This window comes from Heterodontus francisci, chromosome 19 (genome assembly GCF_036365525.1).
Source record: "Heterodontus francisci isolate sHetFra1 chromosome 19, sHetFra1.hap1, whole genome shotgun sequence".
Taxonomy (NCBI): Eukaryota; Metazoa; Chordata; class Chondrichthyes; order Heterodontiformes; family Heterodontidae; genus Heterodontus; species Heterodontus francisci.
Genome location: NC_090389.1, coordinates 73434551 through 73456193, shown reverse-complemented (window position 1 = coordinate 73456193; position 21643 = coordinate 73434551). Strand labels below are relative to the sequence as shown.

Here is a 21643-nt window from a genome sequence, read left to right as displayed (position 1 = left end):
ACAGCAGCTAAATCCTTGAAGAAAGGAGCTGAAAATCTACCTGAGGAACTTCAAGGTTGTGGAGAACTGTGTGATTATAATTTGGTGCCATATATGCTGGGTGAAACTATGAGACCCATCTCTGTTTCATCTGATAGTTAAGGTGTAATTTGTAATATATATATTAACTGTGATCTGTCTGTTGCTTCATTTTTAATTTATGTTGGTTTTGGTTTCAGTGTTAATGTAAAATTTATAGAAGTGAAATCTTGTCTGGTTTGGTTTCCTAAGTTGTGGTCAATCGGTAGAGTCGATTCTTTTGGTTTGTCGGTGATCTCCACAGGGATCATAACAGTTAGGCCTTGTTGAATGAGGTGTAACTGTGTTTTTAACAGCACACTAAGTCACAATTCTTGCTGAACAACCTGTCTGGTCCTGATAAACAAATTTTATATTTGTGTAATGTCAAATTTCTCCGATTTATGATTTAGAAATTTCATAATTTTTTGAATTTTTTTTTTACAAGTTTATTTATGATAATTTAGATTCTATCTAAATCTCATGTGTGTCCCAATTTATGTTTCTCTTTCTCTAAAATTATAAAAACTGAATGATAAAAACTGTTTGTTACTTCCCGGTTTGCCACCTGTAAGAATTCTTCAATGTGATTGGCTGCTTAGCCTGCTTGATGGCATCATTATTGCTGGACACCAGAGATCCCCTGTAGCTGGTGCCAGAATGAAATTAACGTCAGGAAAGGTGAAATCCATGCCAAAGTACTCAAGATCTTTGTGTGCAGCTTTCTTCAAGGTCAAAGACAAGCACTATCACTTCACCACTGATTGCAAAATCCAGCCCAGTATGTTTCAATCCTGAACAAGCACTTGAACTCAGAGGTCAGTGCTTCGAGATAAGCCATGACAAAATTAAATCTCTTCACGTCCAATTCTGCAGTTCTGCATTCTGCTGAAGAAGTCATACCTGACTCAAAATGTTAACTCTGTTTCTCTCTCCACAGATGCTGCCAGATCAGCTGAGTATTTCCAGCACATTCTGTTTTTATTTCAGATTTCCAGCATCCGCAGTATTTTGCTTTTACCATGCTTTATTATTTTTTGCTGCTGTATTTTGTTTTTAACTCCAATAGCCATTTCCTTTTCTCCTACCTTCCTAGTGTCCAGATTAACCCAGATGCTCACCTGTAAAATTTAGCAGCCGAAAGCAGGATACTACAACTAGGATCATAATATATTACAGCAGACAGGAGAATATTCAACCCATCATACCTGTAATGTCTCTCTGAAAGACTGACCTGGTAGAAGTGATTGTTTTTTTTATGCTCATTCATGGGATGTGGGTGTTGCTAGCTAGGTCAGCATTTATTGCACATCCCTAATTGCCCTTGAGAAGGTGGTGGTGAGCTGCCTTATTGAACCGCTGCAGTCAATGTTAGGTAGGTACACCCACAGTGCTGTTAGGCAGGGAGTTCCAGGATTTTGACCCAGCGACAGTGAGGGAACGTGATATAGTTCCAAGCCAGGATGGTGTGTGGCTTGGAGGGGAACTTGCAGGTGGTGGTGTTCCCATGCATTTGCTGCCCTTGTCCTTCTAGATACTAGAGGTCGTGGGTTTGCAAGGTGCTGTCTAAGGAGCCTTGGTGTGTTGCTGCAGCGCATCTTATAGATGGTACACACTGCTGCCACTGTGCGTCGGTGGTGGAGGGAGTGAATGTTTGTGGATGAGGTGCCAATCAAGTGGGCTGCTTTGCCCTGGATGGTGTCGAACGTCTTGAGTGTTGTTGGAGCTGCACCCATCCAGGCAAGTGGAGAGTATTCCATCACACTCCCGCCCTGTGCCTTGTAGATGGTGGACAGACTTTGGGGAGTCAGGAGGTGAGTTCCTCGCTGCAGGATTCCTAGCCTCTGACCTGCTCTTATAGCCATGGTATTTATATGGCTACTCCAGTTCAATTTCTAATCATTGGAGACCCCCAGGATGTTGAAAGTGGGGGATTCAGCGATCATAATGCCATTGAATGTCAAGGGGAGATGGTGAGATTCTCTCTTGTTGGAGATGGTCATTGCCTGGCACTTGTGTGGCGCGAATGTTACTTACCACTTATCAGGTCAAGCCTGGATATTGTCCAGGTCTTGCTGCATTTCTACATGGACTACTTCAGTATCTGAGGAGTAACGAATGATGCTGAACATTGTGCAATCATCAGCGTACATTCCCACTCTTGACTTTATGATTGAAGGAAGGTCATTGATGAAGCAGCTAAAGATGGTTGGGCCTAGGACACGACCCTGAGGAACTCCTGCAGTGGCGTCCTGGAGCTGAGATGATTGACCTCCGACAGCCGCAACTGTCTTCCTTTGTGCTAGGTATGACTCCAACCAGCGGAGAGTTTTCCCCCTGATTCCCATTGACTTCAGTTTTGCTAGGGTTCCTTGATGCCATACTCGGTCAAATGCTGCCTTGATGTCAAGGGCAATCACTCTCACCTCACCTCTTGAGTTCATCTCTTTTGTCCATGTTTGAACCAAGGCTGTAATGAGATCAGGAGCTGAGTGGCCCTGGCGGAACCCAAACTGAGCGTCAGTGAGCAGGTTATTGCTAAGCAGGTGCTGCTCGATAGCACTGTCGACGACACCTTCCATCACTTTACTGATGATTGAGAGTAGACTGATGGGGCAGTAATTGGCGGGGTTGGACTTGTCCTGCTTTTTGTGGACAGGACATACCTGGGCAATTTTCCACATTGCCGGGTAGATGCCAGCATTGTAGCTGTACTGGAACAGCTTGGCTAGGGGTGCAGCAAGTTCTGGAGCACAGGTCTTCAGTATTATTGCCGGAATATTGTCAGGGCCCATAGCCTTTGCAGTATCCAGTGCCTTCAGTCATTTCTTGATATCATGCGGAGTGAATCGAATTGGTTGAAGTCTGGCATCTGTGATGCTGGGGACTTCAGGAGGAGGCTAAGATGAATCATCAACTCAGCACTTCTGGCTAAAGATTGTTGCAAATGCTTCAGCCTTATCTTTCACACTGATGTGCTGGGCTCCCCCATCATTGAGGATGGGGATATTTGTGGAGCCATCTCCTCCAGTAAGTTGTTTAATTGTCCACCACCATTCACGGTTGGATGTGGCAGGGCTGCAGAGCTTAGATCTGATCCGTTGGTTATGGGATTGCTTAGCTCTGTCTATTGCATGCTGCTTACACAGTTTTGCATGCAAGTAGACCTGTGTTGTAGCTTCACCAGATTGACACCTCATTTCGAGGTATGCCTGGTGCTGCTCCTGGCATGCCCTCCTGCACACTTCATTGAACCAGGGTTGGTCTCCTTGCTTGATTGTAATGTTAGAGTGGGGGATATGCCAGACCATGAGGTTACAGATTGTGGTTGAGTACAATTCTGCTGCTGCTGGTGGCCCACAGCGCCTCATGGATGCCCAGTTTTGCATTGCTAGATCTGTTTGAAACCTATGCCATTTAGCACAGTGGTAGTGCCACACAAGATGATGGAGGGTATCCTCAATGTGAAAGAGGAACTTCGTCTCCACAAGGACTGTGCGGTGGTCACTCCTACCAATACCATCATGGACAGATGCATCTGCAGCAGCCAGATTGGTGAAGACGAGGTCAAGTATGTTTTTCCCTCTTGTTGGTTCCCTCACCACCTGCTGCATACCCAGTCTGGCAGCTATGTCCTTTCGGACTCGGCCAGCTCAGTCAGTGGTGGTGCTACCGAGCCACTCTTGGTGATGGACATTGAAGTCCCCCACCCAGAGTATTTTGTGCCCTTGCTATCCTCAGTGCTTCCTTCAAGTGGTGATCAACATGGAGGAGTACCGATTCATCAGCTGAGGGAGGGCAGTAGGTAGTAATCAGCAGGATGTTTCCTTGCCCATGTTTGACCTGATGCCATAAGACTTCATGGGGTCTGGAGTTGGTGTTGAGGACTCCCAGGGCAATGTCCTCCTGACTGTGTACCACTGTGCCGCCACCTCAGCTGGGTCTGTCCTGCCGGTTGGACAGGGCATACCCGGGGATGGTGATGGCAGTGTCTGGGACATTGACTGTAAGGTATGATTCTGTGAGTTTGACTATGCCAGGCTGTTGCTTGACTAGTCTGTGGGACAGCTCTTCCAACTTTGGCACAAGCCCCATTATGTTAGTAAGGAGGACTTTGCAGGGACAACAGGGCTGGGTTTGCTGTTGTCGTTTCCAGTGCCTAGGTCGATGCCGGGTGATCCATCCAGTTTCATTCTGTTTAATGACTTTGTGGCAGTTAGATACAACTGAGTGGCTTGCTGGGCCATTTCAGAGGGCATGTGAGAGTCAACCACATTGCTGTGGGTCTGGAGTCACATGTAGGCCAGACCAGGCACAAATTCTACAGATTCTGTCCAGCACTGTAAAGGGTGTGTACTGGAGGTCTCAATAATAAGACAATACAGAAATTTTATTGAGCCATGTGCACGTTATTCTGAGGGTATTTGCATTTTCCATTTCTTAGTAGCCCAGCACAATGAGTTCCATGCTCCAGGTCATTTGGTTGTTATGGTGTTAAAATCATGAAGGGTTTAAGAGAGCACATAATAAATGAGTTGCCACAAAGGTTTCACATTTCAGCTCAATCTTTTACTAAGTTCAACTAATTATTTAGTGTTAACATTGTACCCACTTGGTATATTCTGCAACACAAGGAAACAGTTCAGACTTCAGTAAAAATGAAGTTTTCTTATTGAATAGTCTCTGTTTAACATAACACTAAGTTTGTCAAGCCAGGCACAAAAATGTATGGAGAGGCAGGGAATTGAAGTGCTATGTAGCGAGGATTTGCATTATTGAGAAAAACATAATATGGATACCCTTATAGAGTAACACAATTGAGAAAAAGGTGCCAGTGATGAGATACAATGTAGTTAAATGATCCGAAAGGCTGCATAGAGTCCAGTTTGTATGGACAAATGGTCCTACCGACTGTTGTGGTCTATTGCATCTAAGCTGATGATCATGCAGGATGCAGTATGTACAAGGACATCAATAGATTATGCAGGATCCAGTACACACAGACTGATTGTCCATTATCCTTGTGTTTTTACCTAGAATTATATAGAAATTACAACACGGAAACTAATTCCCATAAAGCATTCTACTGGCCCATAACCCTCTGTTTAAACAAAAAGTTTCTCCTGCTTTCTATTTTAAATCTCTTACATTTAATCGTGCATCTATGCTCCTTCATTATAAAGTCGTTAACTGCTAGAAGTTGTCTATCCTGTCCGATATGTTCAGAATTTTAAACACCTCCTACCAAATCATCCTGAATGCTTCTCTGTCGTAATGAAAACAGTGCAAATTTTCAGATAGTTATATTTGTATAACTCATATCAGACAACATCTTAATGAATCTGCACAGTACCCTCCCTAGTTCCTCAATGTCATTCCAGCCCAAAACTGCACACTGTACTGCAACTATGGTCTTAATAAGTTTTTCAATAGATTTACCAGCACATCTTGACTTTTATATCCTTTCCCTCTTGCCATAAATCTAGTATCCATTAGTTTTTCTTTAAAAAAGCACTGCTTTTAATGTCTTATGAATTTGAACTTGCAAATCCCTCTGCTCTTGCACATCACACAACCTTCCCCCATTAAAACAATCAGCCAGGATTCCCAATCCTTATCATTGTTCATTGTGCGTTAATGTAAAGTTTATGTATGTGGACATTGAGTGGAGGCAGAATTCAGCTTTGGTGTGATGCTCTATACCAGTAGAACTGCATTCACTCTCCAGGCATATGCATGGAGAGTGGCCACTGTTTCTCTGTACAATTAAATGGTAATGGTTCAGTGATCCAGTCATTGTAGCACACTCATTCAGTGTTATCTAAGTAATGTCATAATACAATTGACAAAATTCCTCTATATTTATAATACAAAAAAAACCATATCAAAAAATCTCAAAGACTGAAAAAGTACTCTAGACTCATTGGTTTTTGAGCAGTTGCAGATTTGATTGTCCAAGCCATCATTTCAGTTGCTCCATAATGCCAATGGAGTACATTTTTCTATGTTAAATATGCTATATAAAGGCAAGTTGTTGGTATTCTTGTACTCTATAATTCAGATATCTTGTAGCCAGTGCAAGAACATCTTCCAAACCTAATCTGGAGAGACTGCTCATTTGACACTTTTAAAACTTTTATTAGACTGGACAAGGAGTTCTTTTTACATACAAAGGAATGAGCCAGAAATATACATATGGAATAAGTTAACAGGTCAGTGAAACAAATGCAGTGAAACTCACTTAAGTAAATACTTGACAAAAGATAGTCCACTTAAGCAAATGAAATATCAGTACAGAAATCCATTTCTTATGACTTCCCATGTTTTCCAGAATGCTCAAATGAACTGTTAACCTAAATGAATATCTGCTGCTGCTTCCCACCCTATCCTCCTGATCTACCACCACCTCTGGTGCAGTATGTCCTCTGAACCCTGCACTGGGAATACATTACATGACTTCATTGCTGAGAGCTAATTGCAGCAGTTTCTTCTTTTGGGCCTCCTTATCTCGAGAGACAATGGATATGCGCCTGGAGGTGGTTAGTGGTATGTGAAGCACGCCTGGAGTGGCTATAAAGGCCAATTCTAGAGTGACAGGCAGCAGTTTACTTCAACACAATTGTAGATCATTGAACCGATGAGCTAAAACAAACTGCTACCGTCATTTAATTTCAGTTGTTATGGTCTTTTGGTGGGGAGCAGAAACGGCAGTAGATCACGAGGGTCATGTGAGAATTTGCTGAAGGCCAGGATGGGAGCAGGTTTGGAGAAGCAGCAGAACATCATAATGAAAAATGGTTTAATTATGTTACTGAAAAACTGAACAAGTTCTTTTGACAAACAAGCTGTGCACTCAAATGGGCTCCACGAATGTAGATGGGATCAAAAGACAAATAGATGGGTTTCTGGAGAAAGATTGAATTGAGGGATATGTTGAAAAGGTGGTTAAGTTCAACCAAAAGAAGGATACGCGTCTTGGGCAATATACGATTTTCCCATTCCTAACATTTCCTGTTTCAGTGACTGCTTTGTAGTGAGTAAAACCAAGAGGTATCAGAATAATCCTACTGTATACAAACTGTTTAAGGTATTTACACTGATGCACATATATACACATAAAAGATTACAGATATAAAATAACTGAGTGCTTGAGATTGTTACTCAGTCTCCTGAATAAGAATGAAGCAGCCCATTCACTTATATGGGATTGTGTTTGAGTACTGGATAAGGTCATCCTGAAGTCTTTTCCAGTAATATCGACTTCTGCTGCAGTGCCATAGATCCATGGAGTGTACGGGGCTTTCATTATCTAATGCGTTTAATGTGTCCAAATCCTAAAGGCCAGCCTGACGAAACATCTTGGTTTGAAAAGAATATTTCTAAGTCTTTGGTAATGAACACATTCAGTTTTTTAGTTCCTTCATTAAAGTAGTAAATCATTTATGATTTCATTAAAATTTTCCATTACTGCAGAAAGTGATGTGAAGAGAATTCTTGTTTCTGTTCTGTAAGGTTTGTTGCAGCTTTTGTTTATCATTTTTGAACTGGAAGAGAATGCCAGGGAAGTACTGTGTTACCAAATATTGGTTTAAAACACTTCAGTTGTGACAACCTTACCATTTCAAAGGTACTGCAATGTCATTGGCAACAATAAATAACTGTTACAGTTCTTGGTTTGACATGCCTTGCAACTATTTCCCTTTGCCACAATCTTTCACAGTTGGGCAGTGACCTGGATTTTAACCAAAGCAACAAGGGATAGTGATTTCTCAGTGCATTAAGGTTTTCTCATTATGGAACCTTCAGACCATTGAAAGCATCTCCATTTGCATCAGTGGACATTGCATCATTGTTTCATTTTCCTGGTGCCCTTCAGATGTCCCCTCCAACTTACAGTTGTCCTGGCACCAGGTTAAGTGATTTTGTTCCCACAGCTGGCACTCCTTAATGATGCCATTAAGACGGTCCCTAATTGTTGACTGATAGCTGGTTGCTTTCTGCACATGTTTGAAGTTGGCTGATACCCCAATCTCTTGGAGGAACTTAGGAAGTTGTGATGGCAACTTGTAGATTGGCATTTTATTAAATATCTCTGGTATTTCTGTCTTGGTCAGCAGATCTTCAAAATACGCAACAACATACATCCCAGAAACATTTCCTTTCATGATATCAGGAAGAACACAGTTCAAGGAAGCCATAAATCCATCGTATGGGTCATGTAAGGTTTTGGTGCCTTCAGTGGACTGGAGCCATTCATTGCATTTCATACTGGCACCCTTAGAGAAGAGGATGAGGATTTTTCCACCTTCTTCTGCAATTTTATTTTTCTGGGAATGGATCCATGGCAGGGGACCTTGGATACCCATTTCTCTGCGTTTCCATAGATCCACAGCTACTTGGACATTTAATTCAAACAGGACAGTTGCAAAAGTGTTAACCAATGTTTCAAACTGGTTGTGATCCACTGAATACAGAAGGAGGACCTTCCTGTTAATTGGAGAACCTGGAAAAAGCAAAGTATAATAATATTACTGGCCATGACATGCAAATAAAAAAATTGCATTTATATAGTGTGCCATCATAGTCTCATAATTGCCCAAAACACAGTATAAGAATTAATTCTTTGAAAGTGCCACCACTGTCGTTATGTAGACATTGTGCTGACCAATATAAGCATAGTGAAGTCTCATTAGCGACAGTTGTATGAATGATCAGACAATCCATTTTTGATGGTGTAGAATTGTTGGCCATGGCACTGAGACACCTTTCAGCCATGCTGTTGGATCTTTTCTGTCCACCTGAGCAGGCAGAAAGGGGCTCTAACAATGCAGAACTCCTTCCATAGTGGTTTGAAGTGTCAGCCTAGATTATGCACTCAAGTCAGTACTCAGTACTAGAGTGTGAATTCAAAACACTTTGACTTGGAAGTGAGAATGCAACTAACTGTGCCTATATGTGTCAGGACGAATTTCCCTGGGCATGCACTTGTAAAGGAACCTGCCAGGTATATGCTCAGATCCTCATGATTTTCTGATATCTAAACCCAGGAAAATCTCCCCATACACTTTCGCCCTCTGATAGATTATACCAGACACTCAATCTATGACTTATATTTACATATAATAATTTTCTATCTTGCAATACATGGGTTTGTTTGTACAAGTATCTACAAATTGTAACATATTGTAGGTCATACTTTTTCACAAATTTGGACTTTACTTTAGCTAGAATGAGGTATTATTGTATTAATCTTTCAATCTATGTAGTCAGATACAGTTTATATCTCAATAAGATTATCAATTAGGGTAACTGGTCATTTTTATGTCTTTTTCCTTCATTTCACAGTCAACATATTTTGCACTTCTATTAATAAAATACATAAACAACTATCTCATTCAACAATTTATACACATCACTAGATATAAGCATCTACTTTTCAGATTCTGGCACCTTGTCTTTGACTGTATTACAACTACCAGTTTTATTTCAAACTGCATTTTCATGGCTGACTGAAGAAAAATTGGCAGCTATTAATTTTTTAAAATCCAGTTAGGATTACAAACTGACTCTTAATTAAGATTTACAGCAGTTTAAAAAAATAGCATTTTATGGAAGAATTTCAAAAATGTTGGAGAATATTCTGTGTATGTCAAAATATGCTGCTCATTATATTTCAAAATGAGAGAAAAAAAGTAGGGGTGGAGCCATTGAAGTGTCACCAAAGCAGGAGCATTTAAACAGATAAGACTGTGCTACATGTGGCAGGTATGACCAAAAGCTCCCAGCATTAGATGAAAAGGAGAGAGTTTGCCAGCAGGCTAGTTCTCTTAATGGAGAATATTGATAGACTGATTGTCCTCTTCCCCTTATTCCTCCTTTAAGATGCTCCTTAAAACCTACCTCTTTGACCAAGCCTATGGTCATCTGACCTAATAGCTCCTTATATGCCTCGGTGTTGAATTTTGTTCCATAATACTCCCATAAAGTGCCTTGGGATGTTTTATTTCATTAAAGGCAATGTATAAATGCAAGTTGTAGTTTTTTTTATTCGTTCTGGGGATGTGGGCATCACTGGTTATGCCAGCATTTATTGCCCATCCCTATGGACATTGCTCACGAGGCCAGCATTTATTGCCCATTGCTAATTTCCCTTGAGAAGGTGGCGGTGAGCTGCCTTCTTGAACCGCTGCAGTCCATGTGGGTTAGGTATACCCACAGTGCTGCTAGGAAGGGAGTTCCAGGATTTTGACCCAGCGACAGTGAAGGAACGGCGAGATAGTTCCAAGTCAAGATGGTGTCTGGCTTGGAGGGGAACTTGCATGTGGTGGTGTTCCCATGCAGCTGCTGCCCTTGCCCTTCTAGGTGGAAGAGGTCGTGGGTTTGCAAGGTGCTGTTGAAAGAGCCTTGGTGAGTTGCTGCAGTTCATCTTGTAGATAGTACACACTGCTGCCAACTTGTGTCAGTGGTGCAGGGAGTGAATGTTTGTGGATGGGGTGCCAATCAAATAGGCTGCTTTGTCCTGGATGGTGTCGAGCTTCTTGAGTGTTGTTGGAGCTGCACTCATCCAGGCAAGTGGACAGTATTCCATCACACTCCTAACTTGTGCCTTGTAGATGGTAGGCAGGCATTGAGGAGACAGACGGTGAGTTACTCACCACAGAATTTCCAGCCTCTGACCTGTTCTTGGAGCCACAATATTTATGTGGCTGGTCCAGTTCAATTTCTGGTCAATGGTGACCCCAGGATGTTGATAGTGGGGGATTCAATGATGGTAATGCCATTGAATGTCAAGGGGAGATGGTTAGAATCTCTCTTGTTTGAGATGTCATTGCCTGGCACTTGTGTGGTATGAATGTTACTTGCCACTTAACAGGCCAAGCCTAGATGTTGTCCAGGTCTTGCTGCATATGGACACAGGCTGCTTCAGTATCTGAGGAGTCGCGAATGGTGTTGAACATTGTGCAATCATCAGCGAACATCCCCACTTCTGACCTTATGATGGAGGGAAGGTCATTGATAAAGGAACTGAAGATGGTTGGGCCTAGGACACTACCCTGAGGAACTCCTGCGGTAATGTCCTGGGACTGAGATGATTGACCTCCAACAACTACAAACATTTTCCTTTATGCTAGGTATGACTCCAACCAGCTGAGAGTTTTCCTCCTGATTCCCACTGACTCCAGTTTTGCTAGGCCTCTTTGACGCCATACTTGGTCAAATGCTGTCTTGATGTCAAGGGCAGTCACTCTCACATCACCTCTGGGGTTCAGCTCTTTTGTCTATGTTTGGACCAAGGTTGTAATGAGGTCAGGAGCTGAGTGGCCCTGGCGGAACCCAAACTGAGCATCAGTAAGCAGGTTATTGCTGAGCAAGTGCCGCTTGATAGCACTATCGATAGTACTATGAAAAGATGGATTAGGTTACTTCTTGTGAAGGGGATGAACGTATGGAATGGACTGCCAACATAGGCAATGGGGTGTGATTTTATTAGAAAATTGAAGGGATAAATGCATAAGGTATTTGGGGGGAAAATGACAGAGGGGAATGGGAGATACTGCAAGATATGATGTTTTCTACAAACTGGGACTGGCCAGATGGTCAATTGGTCTTTTCCAGCTTTGTGCATTCCTGTGTTTGTCAGGGAATGAAACAACTGTGTTCTCATATGTGGCAACTGTAAACAATGGTTTGATACATATGAGAATTTCTTTAGAGTCAAGGATTATTAATAGTGAGCACCAGGATGAACCAATAATTCCCAATTGCTAAGGCTTTGTTCCTTCTATCCATTATTGTACAAACTTAAACCAAGAATCAATATCTTTCTCCGATCAAAACAATACTTCATAGTCATGAACCCTTCTCCCAGTGGCTTGAATTTAGTACTTCTTACAAGAGTACTGCTTGGTGGTTTGGTATACACGTCTGCAGTGCAGTAGGAGTTTGGTGTTCTGATCGAGATTGACACATATTGCATAGAACACATTGTGGAGTGCCCTGTCTGACAGCTTGGCTAAAATCTAACTAAACCCAGCCACTGAGATGATCAAATGTGTAATTTAGAGTGGGTGACCCTTGCTCTTAAAATTACTAGGCTTTGGGTCCACCTTGCAACTTAGAGGATCAGTTGGACAGGAACACAATACTATCTGATAAACACAGCACAATGACATTTGCACTGCATGAGCACTGGCACTCTTTCAGTTGCAATTTGGTGGCGGTTACTCGCTAATGTTTCTCTTATTCAACCAATCGGACATCTACAATGTAACCAAGCACCATATGCCTCGACACGATTCAAGCCCAGACTAGCAAACAAAAATGGCTATTTCTGTTACCCACTGTAAACATTTACCTGCAACTGTAGGAGCTGCTACATTGTAATCCCATTTGATCACCTCTATGCAACCTGTAGGAACAAAGCAGGATCTGGGTTAAGGTAGCAGTCAAGAAAGTAGCAATAAATACTGAATATAAGCAGACTTGCGATGGGTTTAGAAAATAGCAATATGTATGATACAGGCAGGATTCATGCTAATTATTCATAATATGGATCTTTCTTACTGGGAACTTACACGTGAATGCAGATGATGTGGGCAGGGTTCTTAATGAGTTTTTTGTCACTGTCTTCACAAAGGAAAGGGATGATGTAGACATTGTAGTAAAAAACATGGATTTTAGTAAGTCATTTGACAAGGTCCCGAATGACAGACTGGTCAGTACAATGAAAGCCTGTGGGATACAGGGAAATGTGACAGTTTGGATCCAAAATTGGCTCAGTGACAGGAAACAAAGGGTAGTTGTCGACAGATGTTTGTGAATGGAAAGCTGTTTCCAGTGGTGTTCCACAGGGCTCAGTGTTGGCTCCCTTGCTGTTTGTGGTATATTAATGATTTGGACTTAAATCTGGGAGGCATGATTGGGAAATTTGCTGATGACACAAAAATTGGTCGTGCAGTTGATAGTGAACAGGGGGTGACTGTAGACTCCAGAATTATATCAATGGTTTGGTTGAGCGGACGGAAAAGTGGCAAATGGAATTCAATCTGGAGAAGTGTGAGGTAATGCACTTGGTGAGGGCAAATAAAATGAGGGAATACACAATAAACTGGAGGATATGGAGAGGGGTAGAAGAAGTGAGAGATCTTGGAGTGCATGTCCACAGGTCCCTGAATGTGGCAGGACAGGTAGATAGAGTGGTGAAGAAGGCATATGGATTGCTTTCCTTTATTGGCTAAGGTATAGAATACAAAAGCAGGGATGTAATCCTGGAACTGTATAAAATGCTGATTAGGCCACAGTTGGAGTATTGCATACTGTTCTGGTCACCGTATTACAGGAAGGACATAGTTGCTCTGGAGAGAGTGCAGAGAAGATGGACAAGAATGTTGCCAGTGCACGAACGTTGCAGCTATGACGGAAGATTGGATAGGCTAGGGTTGTTTTCCTTAGAACAGAGGAGGTTGAGGGGTGACTTAATTGAGGTGTACAGAATTATGAGGGGCCTAGATAGAATAGACAGGAAGGACCTGTTTCCCCTAGTGGAAAGGCCAATTACCAGGGGGCACAGATTTAATGTGATTGGTAGAAGGATTAGAGGGGACATGAGGAGAAACTTTTTCACCCAGAGGGTGGTGGGTGTCTGGAATTCACTGCCAGGAATGGTGGTGGAGGCAGAAACCCTCAATTCTTTTAAAAGGTACCTGGACATGCACCTGAAGTGCTGTAACCTGCAAGGCTATGGACCAGGTGCTGGAAGGTGGGATTAGATTGAGCAGCTAGTTTTTTTTAGCCGGCACGGACATGACAGGCTAAATGGCCTCCTTCTGTGCTGCAATTTTTCTGTGGTTCTATGGTTCTTTCTCTCTCTAACCTTGTTAGAAAGCAGCACTATGTATTGTGTAGATATAGTCAACAATTAGAGGGGACTGGAGGACAACACAGACAGGGCAGAGTTCACCACACTCTCAACATGTACAGAGCAGATTTGAGGTTGGAAGGGATATAGAGAACCATAACATATACACTAAAGATAGGGTCAACAATAGGCACACTCCACAGTGTGTTCTAATACTTACCTTTCATCTGGTTTTCAAAACCCATTGACTTTTATTTAATTGTATGGTTTAGACTGAATGCTGTCAACTATCTGCCCCGGTTTACATTAAGAATTGGGATGACAATCCTAGCATTTACTCATTTAGGCTGAGCACGGTGAACTACTAATGCTCATGTTTGAATTACTTATCTGTATGTTTAAAATCCGATACACATATACACACTATAGTGTTCTAAGCAAACAAGTAAAGGCAAAGTGAATTTCCCTCAATTATAAGTATGGGGATTTACAGTTTTTTTAACTTATGAAGCTGCATCTAATTGTAAGAAAGCATTTATATAGCGTATTTCATAACTTCGGGACATCCCAAAGTACTTTACAGCCAAATAAATACTTTTGAAGTGTAGTCACTGGTTTCGCATGGGAAATGCAGCAGCCAATTTGTGCCCAGCGAGGTCCTACAGACAGCAAAGAGTTAAATGACCAGATAATCAATTTTCGTGAATTTGTTGAAGGCTAAGTATTGGTCAGGACACCAAGGAGAGCTCCCCCACTCATTTTCGAAATTGTGTCACATCCATGTGAAAGTTTACAGGGGGCCCTGGTTTAACATTTTATCTGAAAGACAGCATCTCTGACAGTGCAGCACTCCCTCAGTACTGCATTGGAGTGTCAGCCTAGATGTTGTGCTCAAGTCTCTTGTTACAGCCACATGGTGCGATGTGGATGGTTCCCACTATTCAACTCCCCACTTGACCGCAGCAAGTGTATTTGTAATAGAGTTTAAACCCTTGGTGTTTTATTTTTCAAATAAACAGACAGCAACAGGTTTTCTTGCAGGTTTAAAAAAAAAGTCAATTTTTTATTGATCACTATGCCTTATCCTGAAATTGTCACAACCGCATCCACTCACGCATTCGCTTGCACCCACACACACACACATTCACCCACACACACATCCACGCACACACAAGAGACAGATAGAGAAGGGAAAAAGGAGGGTAACTTTTAGTGGGGGGGGGGGGGGGGGGGTAGGGGGAAGGTTATGATAAACCCATTGAATTCTCTTGGAAGGCAAGTTCTCGATGGATGCAGGCTTGAGATGATTGTAGATTTTTCTCTTGATTGAGGGTTCTGTTGAAGACGTTGGGTTACTTCTAGCTTTCACTGCTGTATAAGGTAGATGTAGGATTCTGTAGTAGGGCTGGAGTGCTTTCTGGCTTGGCTGGAACACAAGCTGTTAGGATGTTGCTTTTCTCTCTCTCTCTCTCTGGCTGTCTTTTTTAAGGTAAAGCTGTTACTTCTCACCTCGTGTTAGGAGATGCTCTGGTTTCTTCCCCGTGGTGATCGTACAATGGCCCAGGACGTGGCTACTTCACACCTTTTTTTCAGAAGAAAACATTCAATTCTGGAATGTTTTAGGATGGGTGTACGATGGGTTCAATTAACACCTCTTAGCTTTGAAGATTTGTCATTTGTCTTTGTCAGACAGCTTGAATACACAAAAGGCCAATCTCTTTTTATTTGGCAGCCATTTTGGACCATTATCCACTTTTTAAAATAAAGGTTCATTTTTAAAAGACAAAGTCCATTTTTCGTAACTCTTCAGAGTTAGTCCACGACTGTTGTATCATCGCACTTCTGCTGTGTGTGACACTATAGTGGGACTTGAACCCACAAACCACTGAGCCATGAGTGACACTGTCAGTCATAGATGTATGCAACTGCAGTCATGCCTGTGTGACCAATAGCTTTATATTGAAAAAATCCAATCCAGATGTCATGTAGAAGCACGACAGAATGGTAATGCCCAAATATAATATATTTTATACATACTAAAGAATCTTCCATACCATGTGGGCAGCCAAAACCATACGCAGTTTTTAGGTGAATCAAGGTTAGAGGGCAGGGGATGATTGTTCCAGCATACAGAAACCTAATTTAATCCCCATTTTAAAGTCATACATTCTGTCCTTATTTTCCTTTCCATTTATAAATTATTTTATGTCCACATTTATAACAGAAACTTGCCATGCTGTAATGACCATCCCACCAGTGGTGGCGCTGGTGCCTCCACTCAGCTGTGTATAATTTGGGACACTGGCAATTTCCATTATAAATGTGGACATAGGAATTTATAATGAAAAAGATGACTGGATGTGTACTCAGATAGAAGATTTTGTATATATATTTGTCTTACCAAGTCTCAAATGATTCACGCAATTAATTATTTCGAGTGTAATGGCTTTTGTTATGTAAGTGCCGCATGGCGGCTATTCTTTTTCAGCTATGTCCTATGAACAGCAATAAAATGTCCAGTAAATCTGATTTTTTTGGTGATCTTTGTTGAGGAAAGAACGTTTGCCAAGATACTGGGAAAACACAAATAAAAGCAAAAAGTGCTGAAAATACTCAGCAGGTCTGGCAGCAACTGTGGAGAGAGAAGCAGAGTTAACGTTTCAGGTCAGTGACCCTTCATCAGAAAACACTGGGAAAATACCCTGCTCTTCTTCAGTTAGCACCATGACAATTTCAATGTCCACATGAACAGATAGACAGGACTTCAATTTAGAAGCTCATCAAAAGGACGGCACTTCCAATAATGCAGTGCTCTTCAGTACTGCACTCGTTTCTTAAACCCTGCCATGGGACTCAAACCTATGGGTGAAAGTGCTGCTCTGCTCATACCTGTCAGCAATGTTTTACATTTATACTGAATACTTTTAAACTTCTAATCGTCGTGTCTAGACTAAAGATTGCAAATGCCTTCCTTACCTTTTAGTATCTGTTTCTTGACAGTAATTGTGACAATCACAATTAGAGCAAGTGTTAGAAATAATATTAGTAATGGAGCCCATCGTACTCTGGCATCTGCAAACATAAACAAGGCATCAGCAAATCTTCAATGAATTGGTAGGAATAGATATTGACAACAATAAAGGTCACTTTACATTATGAAATCATAGTGACCACCCCCACCCCACTCCACTCATTGTGCAATAGGTGAGCAACACTGTCAAATTAATAAAGGTTGAATGCACTGACTGGGGTTGCTATAACTACGGAGTAATGAGGCATTAACTGTACCTCCAAGTAGAGGCTTATCAGGCAGGGAAGTTTAGAAATGAAAGTAGTACCTGTGATGGCTTGGTGAATAAATGCATTGCATAGAGCAGCACTGAATATACAAGGAAGGTGCTAGGTTTGATCCCCACTTTATTCTATATCAGAGATCAGTCAGGGCAGCAAAAATGCACCAGAGTTTGTATCAGTGCCAATTCAAAGTTTCTGCTCCTGATTTCAATGTAATGAAACCTGTTGCAAAGCACACATATGTGAACAGCAACTGAGAACAGGATTGGCCCTGGTTGTGATACCTATTGTGGTTAAAATCCTCTGGACGCCACCTATACTCATACATTAATATTGCTTTCAAAAGGAAGGTACCAGCAGACTGCTGGAAACATGCAATTGCATTCAGCAGCTCCAGTGCTTCCACAGAAGAGAGGAACAAAAAATGAGAGAGAATTGGGGTAAAAGATTATCTCTGCTTCATTAGTTAGATGAAATTTGGAAGTGGTGGGGGGGGGGGTGGGTGGGTGCGAGAATTAGATCCAAATATGTTTACTGGCATTGTTCATTTAATGTACCTACTTGCATACCCAGGAGACATAAAAGAACTTTTACCTGAAGCCATAGTCATGCAAGAATGTCCTGTGTGACCCTCTCCCTCAGTTATACCCACAAAATGCGGGTGTTTTTAATGTAGGCTGACTTAGCATGATTCCAATATCTGTTTTTTCTGGGTTTTTTTTTATTTGTTCATGGGATGTGGGCATCGCTGGCTAGGGCAGCATTTATTGTCCATCCCTAATTTCCCTTGAGAAGGTGGTGGTGAGCTGCCTTCTTGAACCATTGCAGTCCGTGTGGGGTAGGTACACCCACACATCTGTGTGCATGCATGACTGGCTGTGACAGTTTGGTCACTACGTATGGACAAATTGATGCTTGCAGTAAGAATAGCCGAATTTATGTTTAATGCAATAAGATCTCATTAGGTTATTAATAAATTATACAATACATACACATATCAAAGGGACAGATGGTGATTCTGGGTGAAAAGTTCACATCTGATCGCCAGACCTGAAAGATACAAAGTGTATTAGATCAGCTAGCCATGAGTTGATAAAGGTTGCCTTGGCCAACCATTCTCTTCGGAGGAGAGCAGAAGATCCCTGGTGGCCTAAATTGCTCCATCAACCCAAAATCAACAAAAGAAATCAGGCCATCTGGTCATTCATTGATGCTGTTTGTGGGACCTTATTGTGTGCAAAATTGTCTGCCCCGTTTGCCTAACTAGTAGCAGTGACTGCACTTCAGAAGTAATCCATTGTTTGTAAAGTGCTTGTAAAATATCCTGAGGATACAATGACATGCAATACAGATTCTTTTTATGCCGGAATAGCTACAGTAGTGGCCCATCAACCTTGGTGAAAATGTATTTTAATCCTTTTCAATCAGGAAACAATAGTAGTTTTGTTTGTTGCTTAACAATATTTTAGTACTATCATTCAGATCAGATCCTGAAGTTTTAAAGGTCAGCTCCACCTCATTTAAAAAATATTTTAAGTTTCAGTAGTTTATCCTCCTCAGCCTTGGCTCAGTAGTTGACTCATCTCTGAGTCTGAAGGTCATGAATGCAAATTCAAGTCCAGAATGCACTTAATCCTGGCTTAAACTTCAGTGCAGTCCTTTGTCCTTTTCTCGCTCCCTCCCCTTCCCTTTCTGCAGTTTGTGGCAGTTTACTTTCTTTATGCTCAGTGGCTGCATGTAGCCAGATTTCCAAGCAAGGAAGGCAAGATATTACAAAACATTGTTGTAATTAAGTAGTGCCGTTGAGTTTGCTACAAAGGGTGGTATCATCTTCACTCATGTCTGCTGACTTCATTGTGCAAGGAAAGCAACAAAATATGATACAACATTGAGGTTACGAGCTAGATTTTTCTGGAATGTAGCAACACACAGTTCCGACTGAGGGCAGGAGTTTCACCATGTTAAGAGTTTACTGAAATCTATCAGTTTTTAAAAACATACGATTTCCTTTTCTCTATTACCTAGAATGATAATGCCATAGCGTTGCTGACTGTATGGACAGAATCTCATCAACATTACAGGTGTCGGGATCAATTGCAGGTCCCGACCCCACTCGTTTCTCCAGTTCACCCTCCGAGACAATCTTATGGAAGGTGGCCAATTAACAGGCCGCCTTCACATTCATCATCTAATTAAGGATGGCGGGAGGGTTCCTGAGGCAGAAGGCCCAACAGAAGGGCCCACAGCACTGGACAGACGGCAGCACCACCGGGAGAGGTGGGCATTGATGAGGAAGGCAGGGAGTGCAAGGGTGCCTCAAAATGCAGGCACTCTCAGAAGCCTGCTTAAATTTTTTTTTAAATTAGGAAGGCCCACAGCTCTTAAAGACATCAATTCGGAGGGAAAATCCCCCTCCCACCGGAATGGTTTTGGCTGGCTGCGGCCTTTTCATTCTTGCGGCTCATTCCTTGGGCCAGTTAGAGAGCAGGCACCGATAGCCCTCTGGAATGTCACTGGGAGGCTGCCTCCAAATTGCTGCCGGCCTCCAGACTCAACAGGAAAATGCCAATGGCATCTGAAACTTGCCCCTAAGTAGGGCCTTAATTGGCATAATTGGCTGCCTGCCTCCGTGGAGCAGATTGCCGATTCCTGTGGCAACCCGTCCTGGGAAACATGCCCGGAGGCGGGACAGCATCGGGAAGCCTTCTCGACATGCAAATATCTAATTTCCACCCCCCCCCCCCCCCCCCACCGCCCCTCCAATCACCTCCAAAGCTACCTCCATGGGGCTGGGAAGATTCTGCCTTATGTTTCCTCTGAGATTATAAGAGAGGAGATATGGAGGATGATAAGATTGTTTCTGCACAGTCACACTAGATAGAAGAATATACAGTTTCAGCAGCTCATATAAATACAAGTTCCTTCTTGCTTTCTTTTACTCAGACGAAGAGATGCTGCTACTGTTCAGCCTTATTAGACTACACCAGAAGTACCCAGACCTAACAAATACCAGGAAATTGATATTAAAAACAAATCTTTCTCTGTCCATGTTGGTAGCAGAGGATTTATGCATCATAATCACAATTTTCAGGCACAAGCAAATTACTGATTGAAATTCTTCCTGAGGTTTGGGGAGAGCATTATATTGAAGAGGTTAATTGTAGAAATTAAATTCACGGGGCAAAAACTCAAAGACTTTTACTGGAATAACTCAAATCTCCAAGGGATAAGGTAGGTTGGGTCCAGGAAGACTGCACTACCTGGACCCTTTCATGTTACTGACCCAATAAAGAAATGGGAACTATATTTTCTGTAGTGCAGATCTTATCTATCTACAGAATAAAAAGGTGACTTTCTAACAGCAGTCTCTCGTTTCTGATTCACATTTTTGCTCCTTTCCTACCTTCTGAAGGTGCTGAGATATGCCGAGGTATGGAACCTCTGACACCAGCAAAACACTGGTACATTGACCAAGTGGTTATTCTCCCAGTGTGAGCCTTTTAGTGGTCATTGGCAGTAGAAAACATCACAGGCAAGACCATTCCTGTCCTCACCTAACTTCCAAACACTCGCAGTCGATAGTGATGAAAAATAAGAACACTGGTTGATTTTTCTCCCAACCACTTCCCTAATCCAAAGTTGCTGAGGCCAACTATGGTGCTCCAATCATCTGACTCATTCAGTTCTAAACCAGGCAGTCCATGTATCCTTTAATATACTTTTCAAACTATTCCGGTCAGTTTTAAGAGAAATTCAGTTCAACAAATACACCAACCTGAAAGCACTCCTGTGAAACAAGGTCCAATTGCTTCATCTGCTGGTTAATCTGTATTAACCGTGGAAGAGAACTGAGATTAGTAACAGCCACAAAGACAAACTAGATTGCAAAAAATATCCAATTTCATACAACTTGAAAGAACCCATAATTGGTCATTTCTGAATGGAGGAACTCTCGCTTACCACATATGGAATATTCTGCAGCAAATAATATTGGTACAGAATAATCAATAGTGACTGTTCATAAATGTACAATTTTTGGGGGTGATTTTTTTTTTGCTGAAGATGAGGGATATCACAGCTAGGGAATGGAATTGGTTTTCCATTTTAGACATTTGTTGTCAGTATCATGAACTCCCAAGTTATAGCACGGTCAGATTAAGTACAACTCCCATGACTTATCCAGTATTATGGCTTAACCTCTGCCTCATAGAACACCAGCTTTGCCACACCAGTTACCAATATGTCCACACGGAATTCAGTTAGAAATGTATTGCCAAATTCTGTGTATTTTTGTACTATGGATCTCTGTAAGAACTGGGTTAAGATTGACCAAACCCTTTTCAACTGAGACCCTTAGAGAGCTTAGAGTGTGCAGGCTAGATTTAAATTCAGATCAGAGACTATTCAGAAATGGAGTGAAAATGTGCTTCCCTT

General features: G+C 41.9%; 1 protein-coding gene across 5 annotated transcripts in view; it reads right to left on the bottom strand.

Moving 5' to 3' along the window:
- Window positions 1-5994: 5994 nt before the first annotated feature.
- The window catches only part of LOC137380190 (interleukin-17 receptor C-like), a 69054-nt gene continuing 53405 nt past the window's right edge, over window positions 5995-21643 (bottom strand). For 2 of the 5 annotated variants that reach the window (XM_068051964.1, XM_068051963.1), the window contains 5 exons: window positions 20985-21035; window positions 18202-18259; window positions 16892-16987; window positions 12413-12466; window positions 5998-8560 (listed from right to left, as the gene is read on the bottom strand). In XM_068051964.1, the coding sequence (XP_067908065.1) occupies window positions 7860-8560; window positions 12413-12466; window positions 16892-16987; window positions 18202-18259; window positions 20985-21035 (960 nt within the window). In that variant the 3' untranslated portion in view covers window positions 5998-7859. Of the gene's footprint in view, window positions 8561-12412; window positions 12467-16891; window positions 16988-18201; window positions 18260-20984; window positions 21036-21643 lie in introns of all 5 variants that reach the window. The other 3 variants (XM_068051961.1, XM_068051959.1, XM_068051962.1) reach the window with 3 other exon arrangements.